General features: G+C 40.7%; 1 protein-coding gene across 1 annotated transcript; it reads left to right on the top strand.

Annotated features, from left to right (window-relative positions):
• Positions 1-262: 262 nt before the first annotated feature.
• On the top strand, positions 263-16,526 carry LOC142658747 (A-kinase anchor protein 17B-like). Its single transcript, XM_075834357.1, has 4 exons — positions 263-1,009; positions 2,561-2,688; positions 7,239-7,461; positions 14,605-16,526. The coding sequence occupies exons 1-4, from the start codon at positions 263-265 to the stop codon at positions 16,198-16,200; spliced, it is 2,694 nt and encodes an 897-aa protein (XP_075690472.1). The 3' UTR covers positions 16,201-16,526.
• Positions 16,527-22,440: the final 5,914 nt, after the last annotated feature.

Below are 22,440 nucleotides of genomic sequence, written 5' to 3'. Positions count from 1 at the left end.
ATGGTCTCTAGTTGCAATATTGTCACTGTCACCCTCTATTGTATTTTGTTCGTAGTTGACCGTGCCTAAAATGATGATAAATCCAAATTTCCCCTATTATTTGTGAGTTTGTCCATGGTTTATAGGCTCCTAGATTCTAAAATAGTGTATGTATGAAATAAATAAATGTTATTTCAACTTCTCTGCTATAATAATTGTGTATGTCCAGTATGAAGGTCTCTAATATGTTGTCTACTCTTTTGTTGCAGATCACTATAGCACAATGATAGTTACTCCAGTGTACGATGACTCTGAAGCTGTGGAGCTAGGTGCCATTTACCATCTATATCTTAAACCCAAGGCAAAATTAATGATCTCGGCCAGACTTCCAAAAGAAATAGAAAAATGCCGACCAATCTCAAACTGGGACATTCTGGAAGAGCTAAAAAATTTGGTTGCTCCAGACCATTTCAGTTCCCTTAGGGTTTCGAGAACCACAAAGGAGTTTATTCAAATTGAAGGGGAAACCGACACTAAACATCTGGCTTATAGTTTTTTAGAAAAGCTTAATGGGCAAAACTTGCCATTGAGTTACCTGCCCGAACCCTTACACATTGAAGTGACTGAGGCAACTGCAGAACTTCCAGGCAATGATAAAACTAAGAAAATACTGACAGAAGAGCCAGATGACAATGAAGAGGAAATTACAACCATATCTTGTATTCATTTGGAGGGTTTGCCATGTAAATGGTTTTTAGCTTTGGACACAAACACAGAAAAGCCAAGTGAAGAAGTTTTGAGAAGCACTTTTGAAAAATTTGGAAACATTGCAAACATTGATATACCTATGCTTGATCCATATAGAGAAGACTGTAGTGGAAAACAACTGAGTACTGGCGGCCTGCAACCTTTTGATGCTTTTCTTCAGTATGAAGATATGTCAAGTACTACAGATGCCGTGCGCTCACTACAAGGGATGAAGCTCATGTTCACTGCGGAGGACGGAAAATCTCTGGCATGTGATATTAAGGTGAAATGTCAGGCATACTTTTAAGGGCCATTTAAATAACTACCAAAAACTAGTAGATGTGGATACTAGTCCGGTCAAAAAGTGGCGGAGCTCCCCATGGCTACTGATCAGATCACTCCCTTCATATTTGAAGCTGAACTACAAAAATAAAATCTGAATTCTGATTGGTTACTGCTTCAGTTTTCGTTTTCACTAGTTTTTCTACATGCATGCCCACCACTTCCACTGGAACTCAGAAATCATGGCACATATTCACTTGTAAATTACATTATTACTATATTGTTCGGCAACAGAAGGAAATAATATTTCCTTCTTAAATTATCAGTCAAGACTTTACTTGGGTAATTTATTTAACTAAAATATTCTAGATGCAATTACAAGATTTACAGAACATATATACTGGTTTTATTTCCCATCTGTTACGGTCTGGTTCCTACGATACCCAGAGAAATAACAAACCAGGCGGCACAATTCCCCTTTAGCCCCAGCCTTTTCCACGACTTTGGTTAGGGTTGAGGTACTCAGCTGGCCCTAGGACTATGGTGGTGCGTCTAGCTAGCTTAGTGGTTCAGTCTCTGGATAATGTCAGCGAAATGAGAGCCAGACAAATGAATGGGAGCTTGGAGATACAGTTGCTAAACGTAATGCCCAACAGTCCAATAACAAGGTCCAGGGAAGTGAAGTAGGACTTACATAATAAGGGATCTGAAAAGGTGATATAGTTGAGTATGTATTATCATTCCATAGTTCGAGAGGGTAGTCAGACAATCCAGGGTTCGATAATGGTGAGGTAGCAGAGTTAGATACGCAGTACAGTTCTGGACTTCAGGAGGGTAGTCAGACAATCCAGGGTTTGGTAATGGTTATATAGCAGATTTGGGTGCGTGATACTGAAGCAGTAGTCAGGATGGTAGTCGGGCAATCCAGGGTTGGGTACGTGATGTAGCAGAGATGGGTGTGTGGTAAAGAAGCAGTAGTCAGGAGGGCAGTTCGGCAATTCATAGTTAGGTAACGGTGATGTAGCAGAGTTAGGTGCATGGTACTGAAGCAGTAGTCCTAAGGGTAGTCAAGAAATTCAGGGTTAGGGCAATATTGATATTGCAGACCGAGTACACGGGATAACGAAGAGAGCAGTCAGGGACAGAAACAGGTCACAGCAATATAGTTCATGTTCAGGAAAGCAAAACCGAGTCAGGGAACAAATGCTGATAACTGGCCCTGAGACCAGCGTGCAGAGGAGACTTGTCGAGAGGCTCATTGGCACTAAAGCCGGCAGGAAGAGACGGAGCTGGACTGTGGCGAGTAGATTACACTATCATTTCAGGCATTGATATGGCTACCCAAAGCCATAATAATTTCACCCAGTCCTTCTGTTTAGGTGAAAGATAAGTTTAAAGCGTTTCTAGAGTCTGTTCCTATTTGCCTGAATTTTTTACAATAATAATTGTAGGTAAAGGAAGAGCCTTAGCAAAACCAGGATGCACAGAAGTCTCAAAGACAAAAGAAAATGTAAATAAAATTTTTTTTTAATCTTATAACTTTTTTAATCAGATATCTATTGACGAAACCAATCACTTTAGTGAGGAGGCTGTAAACAAGAGGACTGCTGAGCGCCTCAAGCTACAAGAGCTGGAGCAGCAACGGAAAAAAGAGAAAGAAGAGGAGGAAGCAGCAGAAAGGTGGGGTTAAAATGTTTGGTGTCACCATTGATATTGAAGTAAGTGGAATCATCTCCTGTGCATGAGTGTGGACATCAGAGTGTAAGGATGGACACAGCCTGTTTTGGCCTCGTGGACACAGATGATTTTTTCAAATCTGACATCTGTCAATTTATGTGGTAATAACTCCGGAATGCTTTTTCCTATCCAAGCGATTCTGAGATTGTTTTCTCGTGACATATTGTATTTTATGTTAGTGAAAAATGTGGTCGATAAATTCAATATTTATTTGTGAAAACGTCACATTTTAGCAAAAATTTTCACAAATTTGCATTTTTCTAAATTTAAATATGTCTACTTGTAAAACAGATTGTAATACCACACAAAATAGTTACTAGTTAACATCCCCCATATGTCTACTTTATGTTTGCATTGTTTTTTTCATGTCCTTTTATTTTTCTAGGACGTTACAAGGCTTAGAACTTTAGCAGCAATTTCTCATATTTTCAAGAAAGTTTCAAAAGGCTATTTTTACAGGGGCCAGTTCAGTTCAGAAGTGGCTTTGAGGGCCTTATATATTAGAAAGTCCCCATAAATCACCCCATTTTGAAAACTGCACCCCTCAAAGTATTCAGAACTGCATTAGGAAAGTATTTTAACCCTTCAGGCTTTTCACAGGAATTAAGGCAAAGTAGAGGTGAAATTTACACATTCATTTTTTTTTTGCTGAAATTATTCTGTAATAAAAAAAATTCTGTAACACAGAAGGTTTTACCAGAGAAACGCAACTCAATATTTATTGCCCAGATCCTGCAGTTTTTAGAAATATCCAACATGTGGCCCTAGCGTGGTAATGGACTGAAGCACCGGCCTCAAAAGCAAAGGAGCAGCTACAGGATTTTGTGGCCTCCTTGTTTTAGGAATATACTTTAGGCACCATGTCAGGTTTGAAGAGGTCGTGTGGTGCCTAAACAGTCGAAACCCCCAAAAGTTACCCCATTTTGGAAACTACACCCCTCAAAGCATTTTTCTAGGGGTATAGTTAGTATTTTGACCCCACAGTTTTTTTTGCAGAATTTAGTGGAATTAGTTTGTCAAGATGAAAATCACCTTTTTTTCGGAAAAAACATAGAATTTTTTCATTTTTACAAGGAATAAAGGAGAAAAAGCACCCAAACATTTGTAAAGCAATTTCTCTCGATTACGGCAATACCCCAAATGTTGTAATAAACTGCTGTTTAGACTCACTACAGTGCTCAGAAGGGAAGGAGCGCCTTTTGGATTTTGGAGCGCAGATTTTGCTGGATTGGTTTTCAGTGCCATGTCGGGTTTGCTATCTGAATAAAGAAAAAGGAGAGAGGAGAACAACGGCGCTCCTCTAAGGTAATATTGTAAGGAACGGGGGACTGTGTAAGCAACTATGTCACGTTTGCAACACCATGGAGGGACCAAAACAGTGGAAACCCCCCAAAAGTGACACCATTTTGGAAACTATACCCCTCAAGGGATTTTTTTAGGGGTATAGTTAGCATTTTGACCCCACAGGTTTTTTGTAGAATTTAGTGGAATTTAGTGGAATTAGGCCGTGATAATGAATATCAACATATGAGTCCTCATAGGCATCCGTACATGGCAGACCTGGAGTCCTGCTGATGTGCTACAAACCCCCTAAATCCAGTGATCGCATTTAGCAGGTTAATTGCCAAAATCAGCGGCGATGAGCCGCTGATCGGCAACACTGGAGTGTCAGCTGTCGGGGACAGCTGACCTCCCAGTTCCCGATGCACACCTTGTCGCCGACAGTGTGCATCGGGAACGACACAGTGACTTCCTGTCACTCTGACAGGAAGCCTATCAGGACCAGCCGGAGGTTGGTCCTGATGGGCTTTCGTCCATGGCAGACACGGAGGCCATTGTTTGGCTTCCGTTTGCCATGCTATCGGCAAACCCCGCGATTTCAGACCCGGGTCTGCCGATATACTAGAAACCCCTAAAATGCGGCGTTCGCAACCGATCGCAGGATTTAAGGGGTTAATTCGCCAAAATCAGCGGCAAAGGACCGCTGGCTGGCAAGAGTGGAGTGTCAGCTGTCAGCGACAGCTGACCTCCCGTGCACACTGTCGCTGTCATATTGCTACGGAAACGCTGTTTTTGCACAGTGGTTTTACCTCCGGATTTAATGTTAAACATTCACACGTGAAGTGGAGCCAGTGATAACTGTGGATGATGGAAGCCAAAAGTTGGAAAATGAATGAAGAGCAAGAATATGAGGAAAGGACACAAAGGAAAGAGTGGAGACCAAAATAATCATAAGCCTTTCGTGTCATGATGGAGGTGGTCCCCATTTCAAGTTCTGCTATAGGCCCATGGTTACTTGTTACACCCCTGACCATACATGACGTGGTGAAACCGCGTAGCGTAAACGCTGGGGAAATTCCGCAACGGATTTCTGTGTGGAAATTCTGCAGCATTTACAGTAGCAGCAAAGTGGATAAGATTTAGAAAAATCGAATGCCCACGCAAAGTTAATGTGGGAGTATGTGACAGTACAGCGTGATCTCGCGAGATCACACTGTGTTGCGAGTACTGCTAAAAATGAATGGGGAGAAGTGTATGGCGCTGATTGGTCAGCGTCATACACTTCTCTTTACAACACCCAGTTGGTAAAAAAAAAAAAAAGTAAAAACAAGCCCAGTTGTCTATTAAGAAAGTAATTATCATAAATCTAAAATTGCTCATAACTTGCTCAAAATTGATCGTTTTTCAAAATAAAAAACACTGTTGCTATCTAAATTACAGTGCCGATCAGATTATGTAGAATATAGGGCATTTATAATCTGGTGATGTTTTAGCGATTGGTGGGGGTCTCAGTGCTCGGACCCCCACCGATCAAAACGTCTGACATGTCACTCTGTCATGTCAAAGGTGTTTTTTTTGTTTTTTTTACCCTTTTAACCCCTACATGAACTGTGAGACAGTACTTTGCAGACCTCCGTTCATGCAATCTACCTGTGATTGTGATAGCAGCCTGCGCTCTTCTGGGAAGGCATGTCACAAGACTTTGGAGTGTGTCTGCAGGAATTTGGGCCCAATCAGCCAAAAGAGCATTTGTGAGGTCAGCCACGGATATTGGATGAGAAGGTCTGGCTTGCAAACAACATTGCAATTTATCCTACATGTGTTCAATGGGGTTGGGGTCAGGTATCTGTGCAGGCAACTTGAGTCCATCCACACCAAACTCATCACACCATGTCTTTATGGACCTCGCTTAGTGCACTGGGGCGCAGTCATGCTGGAACAGGAAAGTGCCTTCTCCCAAACTGTTACACAAATTTGGAATTTTACAATTATATAAAATGTCTTCGAATGCTGTAGCATTTCATTGAATTAAGGGGCCCAGCCCAACCAAAACAGCCATTTTCACGACATTTTTACAGTTGGCACAATGCATTCCATTCTGGTAGGCAGCATTCTCCTGGCATCCACTAAACCCAGATTCAGCCATCAGACTGCCAGATAGATAAGCGTGATACATTACTCCAGAGAACACGTTTTCAGTGCCCCATAAAACCCATTTCATGAATGCTCCTGACACTTATTTCTTGAGCTGATGTCACTACCAGAGGCAGTTTGGATCTCTTGGGCAGCACGTTGGCTTAGTAATTAGCACTATTGCCTTGTAGCACTGGGGTTCCTGGGTTTAAAATCCAACCAAGGACAACATCTGCATGGAGTTTGTATGTTCTCCCTGTGTTTGTGTGGGTTTCCTCCGGGTACTCTGGTTTCCTCCCACACCCCAAAAACAAACAGATAGGGAATTTAGATTGTGAGCCCCAATGGGGACAGTAAAAGAGGACCTCTGTACAGTGCTGTGGAATATGTTGGCGCTATATAAGTAACTGAAATAAATAAATAAATCTCTGTAGTTAGTGGTGCTACAAAAGATTTTAACACGCAACACACGCTTCAGCGCTTGATGACCGGCGGCCCATCTCTGTGAGCTTGCATGGTCTACTACTTCACGGCTGAGCTGTGTTTACTCCTAGTCTCTATTTCTTCGACATGGGGAGATCTAGCAGATCAGAAATTTCACACACTGACTTATGGCGAAGGTGACACCCATACTACTAGCAATGTTTGTCTAGGGAGGTTGCGTGGCTGTGTGCTTGGTTTTAGGTTCCCATTTACAATGTGTGTGGTTGAAACAGCTGAACTCAATAATACTTTTTCATCATATAGTGTGTATTGTAGTTTTACATTTTGGGTTTAAATCTTCTTTAATTGTAATTTTGTAAAAAGCTGGATAACTCTATATTGTTGGTGATTAACATCAGGCCGGATGTCATAGATAACTATGATGCTAGGAGCCTGGCTCCCTGCAGTGTGTTCATTCCGAGAAATGCGGCCGACGTACGGACCGTATATCACGGATCGAACAGGCTCGTGTGTGGGAGGCCTAAGACGTATTATTAGATAGTAATGTATGCTGTAGAAATATATATTCCCCATATATATTTTTCTCTAATATGTCATGTATACCTTGGAGAACTAATGTCCCTTTATTCATGTAGAAAAAGAAAACTTGAGGAGAGAAAGGCAAGAGCAAGGAAAAGAAGGGCCAGGCTGAAAAGAAAACTGCAGAAACAGAAACAGAATGAGCAGAAGGCGCTGCAGCAGCAAAACGACTATCCTGAAGAAGAGGACACACAAGAATGGCAGGAGAGGAAGTTGCTCCTTGCTCAGAGGCGACTCGAGTCAATAATTCTTCTTACTACTATCTTGGATAAAGTTAATGTAAGTGTTTGCTTAACCCCTTCAGGACCAAGCAAATTTTGGCCTTCACGGCCAGCCCCGTTTTTTCAAATCTGACGTGTCACTTTATGTGGTAATAACTCTGGAAGGCTTTTACCTATCCAAGCGATTCTGAGACTGTTTTCTCATGACATATTGTACTTTATGATAGTGGAAAAATTTGCTTGATAAATTGATTGCTTATTTTTGAAAAACACCAAAATTTAGAGAAAATTTGCAAAAACTATGATTTTTCTCATTTTAAATGTATCTGCTTGTAAAACAGATAGTAATACCACACAAAATAGTTACTATTTCACATACTCCATATGTCTACTTTATGTTGGCATCATTTTTTGATGTCCTTTTATTTTTCTAGGACGTTACAAAGTTTAGAACTTTAGCAGCAATTTCTCCCATTTTCAAGAAAATTTCAAAAGGCTATATTTTCAGGGACCAGTTCAGTTCTGAAGTGGCTTTGAGGGCCTTAGAAAGCCCCCATAAATTACCCCATTTTGAAAACTGCACCCCTCAAAGTATTCAAAACAGCATTCAGAAAGTTTCTTAACCCCTTAGGCGTTTCACAGAAATTAAAGCAAAGTAGAGGTGAAATTTTGACATTTCATTTTTTTTTGCCAAAATTAGTAAATTTGTAGTACATTTTTTTTTCTGTAACACAGCAGGTTTTACCCGGGAAATGCAACTAAATATTTATTGCCCTGAGGTCTTGTGGTTCCAAATCAGTGGAAACCCCCCAAAAGTGACCCCATTTTGGAAACTACACCCCTCAGGGACTTTATCTAGTTACCATTTTGACCCCACAGGTTTTTCGCTAAATTTATTTGAATTAGTCTCTGAAAATGAAAATCTACTGTTTTTCTAGAAAAACATAGTTTTTTAATTTTTGCAAGGAATAAAAGGAGAAAAAGCACCCAAAAATTTGTAAAACAATTTCTCGCGATTACGGGAATAATCCATATGTGGTAATAAACTGCTGTTTGGACACACGCCAGGGCTCGGAAGGGAAAAAGCGTCATTTAGATTTTGGAGTGCAGATTTTGCTGGAATGGTTTTCGGTGCCATGTTGTGTTTGCAATGCACTGGGTGGACCAAAACAGTGGAAACCCCCCAAAAGTGACCCCATTTTGGAAACTACACTCCTCAAGGAATTTTTCTAATGGTATAATTAGCATTTTGACCCCACAGGTTTTTTGCCGAACTTATTGGAATTAGTCTGTGAAGATGAAAATCTACTTTTTTTTTCTGAAATACATAGAATTTTCTAATTTTTACAAGACATAAAAGAGAAAAATCACCTCAACATCTGTAAAGAAATTTCTCATGATTACGGCAATACCCCATATGTGGTAATAAGCTGCTGTTTGGTCCCACGGCAGGGCTCAGAAAGGAAGGAGCGCCATTTGGATTTTGGAGCGCAGATTTTGCTGAATTGGTTTCTGGGGGCCATGTCACATTTGCAAAGCCCCTGAAATACCAGTACAGTAGAGATTTCCCAGATGTCATCCCATTTTGGAGAATATACCCCACAAAGAATTTAATTAGAGGTGTAGTGAGCATTTTGATCCCTCAGGTGTTTTATAGATTTTATTAGAACTGGGCTGTGAAAATGAAAAAATATATTTTTTCCAATAATATGCATTATTATTTTTCCATTAATATGCAATATCATTTCCACATGGAATACAGGAAAAAAGACACACCCCAAAATTTGATTTGTTACACAATTCCTCCTGAGTAAGAAAATATCCCATATGTGGTCATAAACTGCTGTTTGGGGACATTGCAAGGCCCAGAAGGAGCACCATTTGGCTTTTGGAGAGAAGATTTTGCTTGGTAGTAGTTTTGTTTAGGGCCTGTTCACATCAGCGTTGTCTCTCCGTTGAGGGGTTCTGTCTTAGGTTTCCGTCACCATTGAGATCAATGGGGATGCAAACGGAAGCTAAGGTTTCCGTTTGCTTTTCCGTTGAGGGGTTCCCCTGACAGAAACCTCAGACGGAACCCCTCAACGCAAAGACAATGCTGACATGAACACATCCTTATGCCTCATGCACACGACCGAGTGATCCGAGGAAAGATAGGACATGTTCCATCTTTCCTCTGATCGGAGACTCGGACCATTTTTCACAGACCCGATTCACCCACTAAAGTGAATGGGTCCGTGAAGATGATCGGTGCCACTCGGATGCTGTAAAAAACGGCCCGAGTGGCACAATGGTCGTGTGCATGAGTTATTAGGGTTGTACTGGTGTTTCAATATATAATGTGGGGGCATATATAGGCTGGGCGGAGTGCATAGGATGATGTAATAATGGGGTAAATGAAAATTTTTATTAATTATCCATGGATAGCGATGTATGCTTTGAACCAATCCTTTATGCACAGGCCTGTTTTTTGGAGGTAGGAGTCACACTTCTAAAGGGTGTCTGTGGTATTGTACAAAATAACCGCACTCCAGCATTGCCTAATCTTTGACTCCTTCACTAGCCCCATATGTAGCACAAAACCGCAAAATGCAATAGTTTCCGCTGCATTTACAGGGTCTACCAGTGGGGGCTAGTAAATAATGACGTGGGGTATTAGGTGAAGAACCGCTGGACATATAAATTAGTCTGAGCTGTCGTTTTTCATTATTGCGTTCCGAGAGTCATAACTTTTTATTTTTAGGTTGATGAGCTGTGTGAGTGCTTGATAGTCATGGTACGAGCTGTAGTTTTTATTAGTATCATTTTGGGGTACATGCGATTTTTTTATTTTTTTTTCAACAGTTTTTATTAAATTTTTTGTGAGGCGAGGAGACCAAAATACAGAAATTCTCTCCCTGTTTTTTTATACATTTTTAACGGCGTTCTCTGTGCAGTATAAACAACAGGTTTACTTTATTCTGCGGTTCGATACGATTATGGCAATACCAAATTTATATAGTTTTACTACTTTTACACAGTAAAAACACTTTTTTCTAAATAAAATAATGTATTAGTGTGACCATATACTGAGAGCCATAACTTTTTTTTTGTCAATGAAGTGAGGGCTTGTTTTTTGCGTGACAAACTGTAGTTTTTATTGGTACCATTTTGGGTACTTGCGACTTTTTGATCACTTCTTATTCCATTTTTTCTAAACAAAGTGACCAAAAAGGAAATTCTGCCATTTGTTTTTTTATATTATTTTTTTTACAGTGTTCACTGTGCGGGATAAATAACATGATATTTTTGTAGTTCAGGTCGATACGAATGCGGCGATACCTATTATGTATAGTTTTTTTTAGGTTTTTTTCTAATTATAAAGGACTTGGTCAGGGAAACAGGGCGATTATTGTTTTTATTACATAAAACTCTTATTTATTTTTCTAAAATGTTTTTTTTACCCTTTCCTGGGGACTTGAAGATGTGATCTTCTGATCCCCTGTACAATACACTGCACTACTTTATGTAGTGCAGTGTATTGTAACTGTCATTTTATAACACACATTCAGTCTATTAGGTCGTACCTTTGGCAGGACCTAATAGGCTTCTGTCCCTGGCCGACCAGGAAGCCGTTGTTAGGCTTCCTGGTCACCATAGCAGCCATCGGCACCCCACGATTTTTCGCAGGGGCCAATGGGGTACAGAGGGAGCCTCCTCCCTCTGTGTCAATCACTTAAATGCCTTAAAAACCTTTCACCTTCCCATACATGTACAGCTGAGTACAGCATGTAATGGGCAGGGCTGCACAAACCATGGGGCACTTGACATTTTTTTTCTACCCTCCTCCGTTATTTAGATATCTGTGCCGTTATATTTGGCACACGATATTTAAATAACCCCCTGAACTGCCAATGGGGCGTGTAATCGCAAGGTGGCGTGTTACTATGGCTGTGACACTGTCCAATCAGCTACGGACAGTGTTACAGCAAGAGCGGGGATAGAGGAGAGAGTGTGCGCGCACGCTTTCACTCTTCAGCGGTCGGCAGACAAGGACAAGACTGATCTCTCGTGACAGATCACACAGTCTTGTACTTGTCTGCCGAACTGGAAAGGGGGTGTGTCTCTGCTACAGACCGTGCAAGAGCTCTCCTCTCCTCTCTCCAAGCGCTCTCCTCTACAGCTCTTACACTGTCCGTACCAGTGACACGCCCCCTTGACAGTTTGGCAGAAATCACAAGAGATCACAGTCTTGTCTGCCGAGAGCTGAAGAGAGCGTACACCCGCATGGCCGCTATCCTCTCTCCAGCTCTTGCATTTTCCGCGGTAGTGACACGCCCCCTTGCCATTACACGCCCCCTTGCCAGTTCGGCAGACAAGTACAAGACAGTGTGATCTCTCGCGAGATCTTGTGCTTGTCTTCCGACAGCATAAGTGAGAGCGTGTGCGCGCGCATACTCTCTCCTCTATTCTCGCTCTTGCTATAACACTGTCCGTAGCAGATTGGACAGTGTCAAAGCCAGAGTAACATGCCCCCTTGCCATTACACGCCCCATTGACAGTTCAAGGGGTTGTTTAAATATCAGGCACCAAATATAACGGCACCGATATCTAAATAACGGTGGAGGGTAGGAAAAAAAAAAGGTCAAGTGCCCCATGGTTTGTGAAGCCCTGCCCATTACATGCTGCACATGTATGGGCAGGTGAAAGGTTCTCTTTAAAGGGAATGTGTCGCTAGAAATGTTTTATTTTTATTTAAACAGTTAGTGTATACATGATTAGACATTGTTATAATTTTTTTTAATTTTTTCACAAGTCAGGAAATATTATAAATTAGATTCTAATTTATAATATTTCCCTGTGCTGGTCACTAGAGGGAGCAATTCCCAAAATTGCAGCATTGGCATGTGGTAAAGCAACCACATTGCTTTATGCTGCAAATTTGGTGTAAACACACACGCTCTAGTGAGCTCACAAAATCCCCCCTCCCTTATCCTGGCTAGTGCCAGGAGAAAGCAGGGGATTGAATGTTCAAGCATCCTACACTGTGTGCCACCATTTTTTGAGCGAATACACAGTGTAGTAGGCTTACATAAAGTGGTTATAACACAAAACATACATAAACATGACTTACCTGCTCCTGCGGCCGCCTCTCCCTCCGGTCCGTCTGCTCCCTCCGCTTGCTTCTGAACACATGCCCGGAAGCCGCTGCCGGAAGTAGTCATCTTAATGTCCGGCCGCGGCTTCCGGTCCACAAGAAAATGGCGCCCGATGTCGCTCGGCCGAAGACCTTCCATTTGGACTGTGTGTGAGCGGCGCATGCGCCATTCCCACACAGACGGCGTACAGCATAGTGAATGGAACGGCTCCCGTTCGCATTCTCTATGGGGCTGTATGTGCCGTATTCCATGTCTGTATGTGTTGTTAATCGACACATACAGAGATGAAAAAAAAATGGCAGCCCCCATAGAGAAGAAAAAGTTTGAAAAAAAAAAAAAGTAAAACACAAACACACAAATAAAGAAACTTTTTTTTAATGAAACACTAAAAGCAAATTTATCGGAAACATTTTTTTTCCGTGACACCCGTCCTTTAAAGGGGTTTTCCGTCTGTTCCAAAGACCCTTGTATAAGCTGCATTCTCTAAAAATAAAAAAGTGACAAGTGACAGCAGTAACTGGGTTGTTGCTATAGACGTCACATCACTGTTGTGGCTAATTGTTGAGTGCTGCAATCACGTGATCGGTGTCACCTCGTAATCAAAGGCTGGCAGGGAACCATGGGACTCAGAAACAATTGAGGATTTAACCCCTTCCCGTCACAGCCTTTTTCTGGATTTTCATTAGTTTTTTTCCTCCCCACATTCCAAAAGCCATAACTTTTTTATTTTTCCATTGATAAAGCCATATGAGGCTTGTTTTTTGCAGGACGAGTTGTAGTATTTCACGACACCATTTATTGTACCATGTAATGTATTGGTAACCTGGAAAAAAAAATCTTAGTCGGGTGGAACAGGAAAAAACCTGTGAATCCTCAATATTTTGAGGGATTTAGTTTTTTGGCTTTCACTGTACGGTAAAAACGGCATGTCAACTTTATTCTACCAGTCAATATTATTACGGCAATACAAATTTATAATTTTTTTATGTTTTACTACCTTTAGGGTATGTTCATACGCTTAAAAAAAATGGCTGAAAATACGGAGCTGTTTCCAAGGGAAAACAGCCTCTGATTTTCAGGCGTTTTTTTTAAGCAACTAGCGTATTTTGCTGCGTTTTTACAGACATTTTTGGAGCAGTTTTTTTATTGAGTCATAGAAAAACTGCTCCAAGAACGGCTCAAGAAGTGACATGCACTTCTTTTTACAAGGCGTCTTTTTACACGCCGTGTAAATGAGGAGTAAAATAACGCTCTGTCGGAAAAGAACGTCGTATTTCTCATTGAATTTCATGGGCAAATGTTTGTAGAAGTTCTGCTTCCGATTTTTCAGCCGTTTTTTGGGATGTATACGGCCCGAAAAACAGCTGAAAATAGCCCGTGAGAACATACCCTTACAAGGTAGAAACTAATTGTTGAAAATAAAGTATGTGTTTTATCGCCACATTCTAAGACCCAAAACGTCTTTATTTTTCTAGCGATTGACAAGTATGATGGCTTATTTTTTGCGGGGCGAGCTGTAATTTCTATTGGTACCATTTTGAGCACTTTTTAGTTCATTTTTTGTGGGACATGACATGAAGTGACCAAAAAACAGCCATTCTGGGTTTCTCTTTTTTTTTTTTTACAGCAATCACTGTGTGGGTTAAATAATGGTATATTGTAATAGTTATGACTTTTACGAATTCAACTATACCAATTTTGTTTGTTTTTCACAATGGGAAAGGTTTTTTGTTTTTTTTTACACTACTAAAAACTTTCTTAAACTTCTTTTGACACATTTTACTAGTCTATTGCAGTATATTGTCATTTTTACAGGCTACTGTCAAGCCCTGCCACCCCCCCCCCCCTCGACCACGACGCAATAGTACATCGTGGTGCAGATAGCGGTTAAAAAAATTAGTTTGTGGCGGTTTTTTCATTTTAGCGTATGCAGCTTTTACTATGTTTTTTGAAAATGTCAAAGTACCCCTTTAAAATGTCTGTTTTTTGTCCTTACCCATAGATTGTTAGCTTCATGTGCCATCAATTCATCTGAATAACTTCATAACTGTGTTTTGTCTCTGAAGGATTTGTTTCAAGTCAATAAACTTGAAGAGGAACAAATAAACTGTGAATTTGTTGGACTCAGCGACTGTTCTGTGTCCACGTACTCGGAGAATAGTAAAGTTATGTCTTTACATGTCTCAGAGGCGGAAGAAAGCAATCACCATGAAACTGAAATATTCACTAAGGATGAGGTTGAAATTTCAATATCCAAGGCAGATACTCAGACACACAAATATGAGCAAAGAATGGACACAATGACTGAAAACAATAACCAGAACTTACCAGATGAGGATACTTATTTTGAAGGTGAAACATATAAAGAGCAAGATACACAAATGACTTATGGTCAACGGATTTTTAAACTATCACAAGATGATCCCATTAACAGAGCTTCTAAAAAAAGGAAAATTTATGAAACTGATGAATTTATTAACTACTTGTTAAATTATTACCATTACCCGGAATATGCCAGATTATTTTTGGAAACCAAAGAAAATCCAAACAACCCATGGTGCCGGAGAGTGGTGCGTTGGAAAGGAAACAGCTTTCAGATAAAGCTACAGAACCTTAATGGGCATTTTGCAGAGATGAACTTTATGCCTGAGTTGGAAGAAGAAACAGAAGATGATAGTGGTGAATGGGAAGCCCCTGTTGAACAGTCAGAGGGTAATTCTCAAGAGTCTCTAGATAGAAAAGATGCTACTGAATCTTACAGACTTCTAGTTAAGAGTGGACATGAGTTTCCAGTGACTAAAGCAACAAAGCCTTGTTTGATAAAAACCTGTGAGCGCTCATATGAAAAAACATGGGATAATGAGGGTGATAGTCTTAGCTCAGTGTCCAACAGTGAACTAAAAGAAGTGCTTGAAGAGGTAAGTAGCACATCGGAATACTTTAGTGAAGATCTCCGTGAAATTCCAGGTAAACCAACTAATATCAGGAGAACTTCAAGGAAGGAAAGGAGAATTAAACAGTTCCAAAAATTGAAACGCCTCAATGTTCCTGGGCATCCTCAGTTCTGCCACCATGAGGATCTCTTGGATCATCTATTACATTCATATTGCCAACGACTTAAAAAACATTCAAGGTGTCAACCGACTCATCCCCACAGGAGGAAACCAGCTTTACATCAATATGACTCTGAAACAAGTGACTTTGATTCTGACACAGAGGCTCAAGTTCAGGCAACATGGAAAAGAAAAAGGTCAAAGTTAAAGAATCGCAACTGCCTTTTACAAGAGAAAAAAGTCAATAAAGAAATGTACTCCAGCTCTGAAAGTGAGAAAAGGTCAAGTGATCCTCATCAGCATAAAGGAAACATCTGGCGACACCACCTCAATGGTAAGCCAAAACGTAAGGTGCACAAGACAGGGAGTTCAGATTCTGATGAAAAAACCTCAAGACGATGGGAGTACTGTTTTGCAGAAGATGTTTCAGAGTCTAATGAACATGGAGAGTCCCCATGGGATGCAGAGGAAACTCACAATAGATGTAGTCCAAGTTCTAGTCATCAAACAGCAGAAAGCAAGCCACCTGGTGGTCAAACAAAAAGTTCATATTCTGATTACTGGGATTGGGAACATAGTTTCTACAAGGGGGATGAATGTAAAATTTAGGGACAGATTTACTAAGACTGCCGTTTCATATGCCAGTCTCAGCTTTCTGCTCCACTGGAGTAAGATGCCAGTTTTCTGGCATAAATTATAATAAATTTTTTGGGCCGCTGTGGTCCAACCTCTTTTGGGAAGCCACATTTTACAGAAGTGCTGAGGCTGGGGCTAAATGGCTAATTTTCAACAGAAATTGCAACTTTTGGGCCCTTTTGCAACTTTTTTTACGCCAGAAAACTGGCGTAGAAAGGTTGATAAATTCCCCTCGTAGAGTTTAGACATATTGAAAAAAAAAAAATCTGGAATATGTTTCACATAAGAACCTTCCTGTAGTGCCTTATTATATAAAATGAATATATAGGTTGATTGCATTATAGTTGCACACATTGTGAAAAAAAATGTTTACGGTTTATAGAGAAAATGCATGTTAAAATTAAAGGGCATGTATACTTTAGCAACCAAATTATTTCATTGCTCATTTACATCTAAAATAAAAAAATGTAACAACTTTGCAAATATTCTTGATTTAAAAAAAAAAACAACAAATCCTACTGCTGTGTGTATACAGCATCTGTGTTTCCATGATTACAGACTATAAACAAACCAAGTGAAATCTGATCCGACAGTCATGCGTTACTCCCCTCGGATGACTATTTATTTGTCATTATTTATATAGCGGCGATATATTCCGCAGAGCTGTACAAAGAATTACCTCACTCACAATCTAATTTCCCTATTTTAGACATACACGTGCACTAACGTAAATTTTCTTTTTTCATAGGAAGCCAATTAGACTATCAGTATGTTTTTGGAGTGTGGGAGGAAGCTGGAGCACCCAGGGAAAAGTTACGCTAGCACATGGAGAACATACAAACTCCTTGCTGATGGACCTATGACCTTAGAGCAACAAGACTAGAGTGTTAAGCAATTGAGCCACTGTGCCAACCTAGAGACCCCAAACAAGTACACAGGTGGAAAGAAGTAAAGGCCCTTTTAGGCTGGATTCACACGAGCATGTTACGTCCGTAATGGACGGAACGTATTTCGGCCGCTAATCCCGGACCGAACACAGTGCAGGGAGCCGGGCTCCTAGCATCATAGTTATGTACGATGCTAGGAGTCCCTGCCTCGCTGCAGGACAACTGTCCCGTACTGTAATCATGTTTTCAGTACGGGACAGTAGTTCCACGGAGAGGCAGGGACTCCTAGCATTGTACATAACTATGATGCTAGGAGCTCGGCTCCCTGCACTGTGTTCGGTCCGGGATTAGCGGCCGAAATACGTTCCATCCATTACGGACGTAACATGCTCGTGTGAATCCAGCCTAACATGGGCCAATGATCGGGCAAACGAGCGTTCATATAAACACTTGCTCTTGATCCTTGCCCTGTGTAAACAGGGCAACGATCAGCCGATGAACAAGCAAATGCCCGTTCATTGGCTGATCGCATCGTTTATGCAGCAGAAAATAATATCGTTGTGTAAACAGGGAGATGTGCTGCCGACATGATGGCAATGAATGGGGACGAGCGATCATAGTAACGATCGCTCATCCTCATTCATTACTGATCATAGCCCCTTGTAAAAGGAGCAAACGAGCGCCGATCAACAAGCTGTCTTACTGATTGGCATCCGTTGTTACGGCCAAAATTGACTGGTGTTAAAGGACCCTAAGGCCAGGGCTACACCTAGATTTTTTGTAGTGCTACTGATTGATTTTAACTCTTGAGTTACAGCTGCATTTCAAATGAATACATTGAGTTGCATGCAATATTTGTGGACTGCAGCTGTCACTCAAGAATTAAATTCAATCCGAAGTCTAGGTGCTAAAATGTAGCCTAAGGCTCCAATCACACGTTGCGGTTGAGGTGCGGTTAGAACTGCATAAAAAAAACGAACCAAGACACTGCATGTATTTTTATCATGATTTGGTGCATTTTTCGATGCGGTTGTGATAGAAAACGCAACCGCATCAAAAACCGCACCAAGTTACTGTAAAAACGCTTACGGATGCGTTTTTTATGCTGTTCGAACCGCATCTTAACCGCAACGTGTTAAAGCTAGGTTCATGCTACATTTTTAAATGTATAACTGCAAAAAAAAGGATCTCAACTATATGTTGTATTTGATGAAACATCCAGAAAAAGATATATAGTTGCATTGCATACAATTGCCATTCATTTTACGGGTCTGAATTTTTTTTTGTAATGCACATAAATATATTTTTGCTCTTTTTTTTCTTCTGACCAAAGCAAACGTAGGCTTTCTACCATTGACTTTCATTATATAAAAAGGTATTCCTTAACATTTACATTTTTTTTTTAGCATACACAATTGCGTGAAGCCTACATTATTGCCTAACCTAAAAAAAAGGCCAAAATGACACACTTTGAATTGGTTGGCCGCATATACAAAACAATGGGATACTGGATGAATCCTTTTGAATAGGTTTTTTTAAGGTAAACATTGTTTTCCAAATGTATACAAGAAAAAGAAGTCATGGAAATGGCCTAACACATGACTGCAGGATCCGACTACACAGAGTTTGTACCCTTGGAGACATGTACATCTGCATAAAGCTGTAGACTCAAAACAGTAGGATTTTCCACCTTTTTATTTTTTCCCATTTTTGTTGCATTGTAGCAATAAAAAAAATTGGTTGCAAAAGTGGAGATAAAGAAAACATCACATAGAAAAACGTGTTTAACCTGTTAGAAAAACGTATTCAGACGTTCCGGTTGAGCTGCGGTTAAAACTGTATTTAAAAAAGTGCACTCGAACTATTCAACTTATTTATTAATGATATAGAGGATGGGAATAATAGCACTGTTTCTATTATTGCAGATGACACCAAGCTATGTAATATAGTTCAGTCTATGGAAGATGTTCGTGAATTGCAAGCGGATTTGAACACACTGAGTGTTTGGGAATCCACTTAGCAAATGAAGTTTAATGTAGATAAATGTAAAGTTATGCATCTGGGTACCAACAATCTGCATGCATCATATGTCCTAGGGGGAGCTACCCTGGGGGAGTCACTTGTTGAGAAGGATCTGGGTATACTTGTAAATCATAAACTAAATAACAGCATGCAATGTCAATCAGCTGCTTCAAAGGCCAGCAGGATATTGTCGTGTATTAAAAGAGGCATGGACTCACGGGACAGGGATGTAATATTACCACTTTACAAAGCATTAGTGAGGCCTCATCTAGAATATGCAGTTCAGTTCTGGGCTCCAGTTCATAGAAACTGGCCCTCGAGTTAGAAAAAATACAAAGAAGAGCAACGAAGCTAATAAAGGGCATGGAGAATCTAAGTTATGAGGAAAGATTAAAAGAATTAAACCTATTTAGCCTTGAAAAAAGACGACTAAGGGAGGACATGATTAAATTATATGAATGGCACATACAAAAAATATGGTGAAATCCTGTTCCATGTAAAACCCCCTCAAAAAACAAGGGGGCACTCCCTCCGTCTGGAGAAAAAAAGGTTCAGCCTGCAGAGGCGACAATTCTGTGAGAACTGTGAATCTATGGAATAGCCTACCGCAGGAGCTGGTCACAGCACGGACAGTAGATGGCTTTAAAAAAGGCTTAGATAATTTCCTAGAACAAAAAAATATCAGCTCCTATGTGTAGAAATTTTTTACTTCCCCTTTCCCATCCCTTGGTTGAACTTGATGGACATGGGTTTTTTTTCAACCGTACAAACTATGTAACTATGAAAGCTGGATGCGTTTTTAGTGATTTGATGCGTTTTTCAATTCGGTTAAATTTTTTTTTCTTCCGGCAACCACATAAAAAATGCATCAAATCACGGTAAAACCGCATGCAGTTTTCAGATGCGGTTTTGAATGCACCATAACCAAAACGTCTGAGTACACCTTAAAACCTGCATGTTTGAATATACCCATAGAGCAGTTTTAAAAAGCCGTCGCAGTAGCCCCTATTCATAAAATAACTCTTTCTGCATTTATTTACTATACTGCTTGTCTTATTCTCAATTAGTATATTAAAATAACCATGATATTGTCAGGACCTCGGGTCTGTCTTTATTGCATGTGAAGCATTTTATAACCATGCTAGAAAAGCTCTTAAAAAGGAAAAAAAAAAAGCCCCCGACGCTAGAACAGGCAGATTTCTATAATCTACCTGCAGGACAAATGGGACGTTTCCAACAACAACAAAAACAGGCAGGAGACCAGTCCCTCCAGGATGGCATATTGATGTGTTGTCTCCATTCCTTTTCCATAATGAAGGTCTTTAGATTTTTTTTACCAGCCTCAGTACATCAGCTGGTGAAGGAAATAATTATTCACGGCAACATGGGCATGTTTTTTTTATTATAGTTTTTGAGTGTTATGCTAAATAGGCATCACCTGTTATATTGGGTAAAACTATGGTAAAAGCCATAAGCAAGCTGCTAAACAGCTGTTAGCGGCCAATGCAGGAGAGATATAGGGAGTGCTCTTTCCTAATAGGGCATAGGGACAAGGTTTGTTCAGTCCTCTCAAGCACTTTAAGGGCACATTCACACGTGGTGGAATTGCTGTGGAATTCCGCAGTGGAATTCTGCAGCGGCCGTTTTTTACATTTCTTTCTATACATTTTTAGGAAAGTTAGTTCAGATGTTGCAGAAAATAACTGTGCGGAAATCAGGCTGCGGTGCAGAATTTTCCCTCCGCAGCATGCTCATGACGTTGCGGAGAAGAAGCAGAATTTCACTTCGGATTTCAGCCTTTGCAATGCAAAAACTGAAATCTGTGGCAAGTACGCTGTGATTTCTGCAACGTCTGAATTACCTGTCAAATATTGGTGCAGATTCGTTGCGTAATTGCCCCAAATCTGCACCAACATTTGCAGCGGAGAAATTCCGCCACATCTGAACGTGCCCTAAGGCCTCCCACACACGAGCGTGTTTGGTCTGTGACATACGGTCCGTATGTCGGCCGCAGTTCCCGGACCGAACACACTGCAGGGAGCCAGGCTCCTAGCATCATAGCAATCTATGAAGCTAGGTGTCACTGCCTCGCTGCGGGACAACTGTCCCGTACTGAAAAGGACCTGTGGGTGACGTCATCATTCCCAGCCAGCTTCTTTCACTGCAGACACAGCGTGCCGTCACCCACAGGTCCTTCAACCTTGGCGTCGGAAGAGAGAAGACACCACAGCTCCAGGCGTACAGTTGAATTTGCAGCAGCATCACCATGTGCAAGTAAGCATAGTAAACTCCCTAGAGACGAGCATATTAACCTTTGGGACGCCTTTCAGCCGATGTATCTTCTTTGTCCGACGACAAGGTTGAAGGACCTGTGGGTGACGTCACGCTGTGTGTCTTTATTGAAAGAAGCTGGGTGGGAACGATGAGAAGAGTATGATGCTGATTTGTCAGAGTCATACACTTCTATTCACAACGCCCAGCTGGTAAGAACACAATACACGCCCAGTTGGTAATACGAGAAAACACGCCCAGTTGTCCATTAGAAAGGCTCATTTGCAAAAATATAAAATTGCTCATAACTTGGGCAAAAATGATCTTGAACAATGATCTTGAACAAAAAAAAAAAACTTTGCTGTTATCTACATTGCAGCGCCCATCACATTCAATAGGAGATAGGGATTTTATAATCTGGTGACAGAGCCTCTTTCATCAGATTCTCAAATCCCTATCTCCTATTGCATGTGATCGGCGCTGCAATGTAGATAACAGTAACGTTTTTTTTTGTTTGTTTTTTTTTTTTTAAACGTTCATTTTTGGCCAAGTTATGAGCTATTTTATATATATATATATATATATGCAAATGAGCATTGAAATGGACAACTGGGCGTTTTTTTTTCGTTATGTCCAACTGGGCGTGTATTGTATTTTTAACTGGGCGTGTTTACGTGTATGACGCTGACCAATCAGTGACCAGTCAGCATCATACACTCCTCTACATTCATTTACACCGCAGCGATGTGCAGCCACATACACAGAGATTAACGTTAATCAAGTGTCCTGATAATGAATACACATGAAATCCAGCCTGGACGTCATATGTATTCAGAATCCTGACACTTCTGAATCTTTTCTGTGAGATTCCTGCAAGCCACGCGTAATCTCGCGAGATTACGGAGGTAAACGAGATTTTGTTTCCCTTGCTGGAAATCTCAAAGAAAAGAGTCAGAAAAGGACACTTGTTTAACGTTAATCTCTGTGTATGTGGCTGCACATCGCTACTGTGTAAATGAATGGAGAGGAGTGT

This window comes from Rhinoderma darwinii, chromosome 8, assembly GCF_050947455.1.
Source record: "Rhinoderma darwinii isolate aRhiDar2 chromosome 8, aRhiDar2.hap1, whole genome shotgun sequence".
NCBI classification, from domain to species: Eukaryota; Metazoa; Chordata; class Amphibia; order Anura; family Rhinodermatidae; genus Rhinoderma; species Rhinoderma darwinii.
The sequence above is the reverse complement of the archived record's forward strand: the minus strand, read 5'-3'. Positions and strand labels throughout refer to the sequence as shown.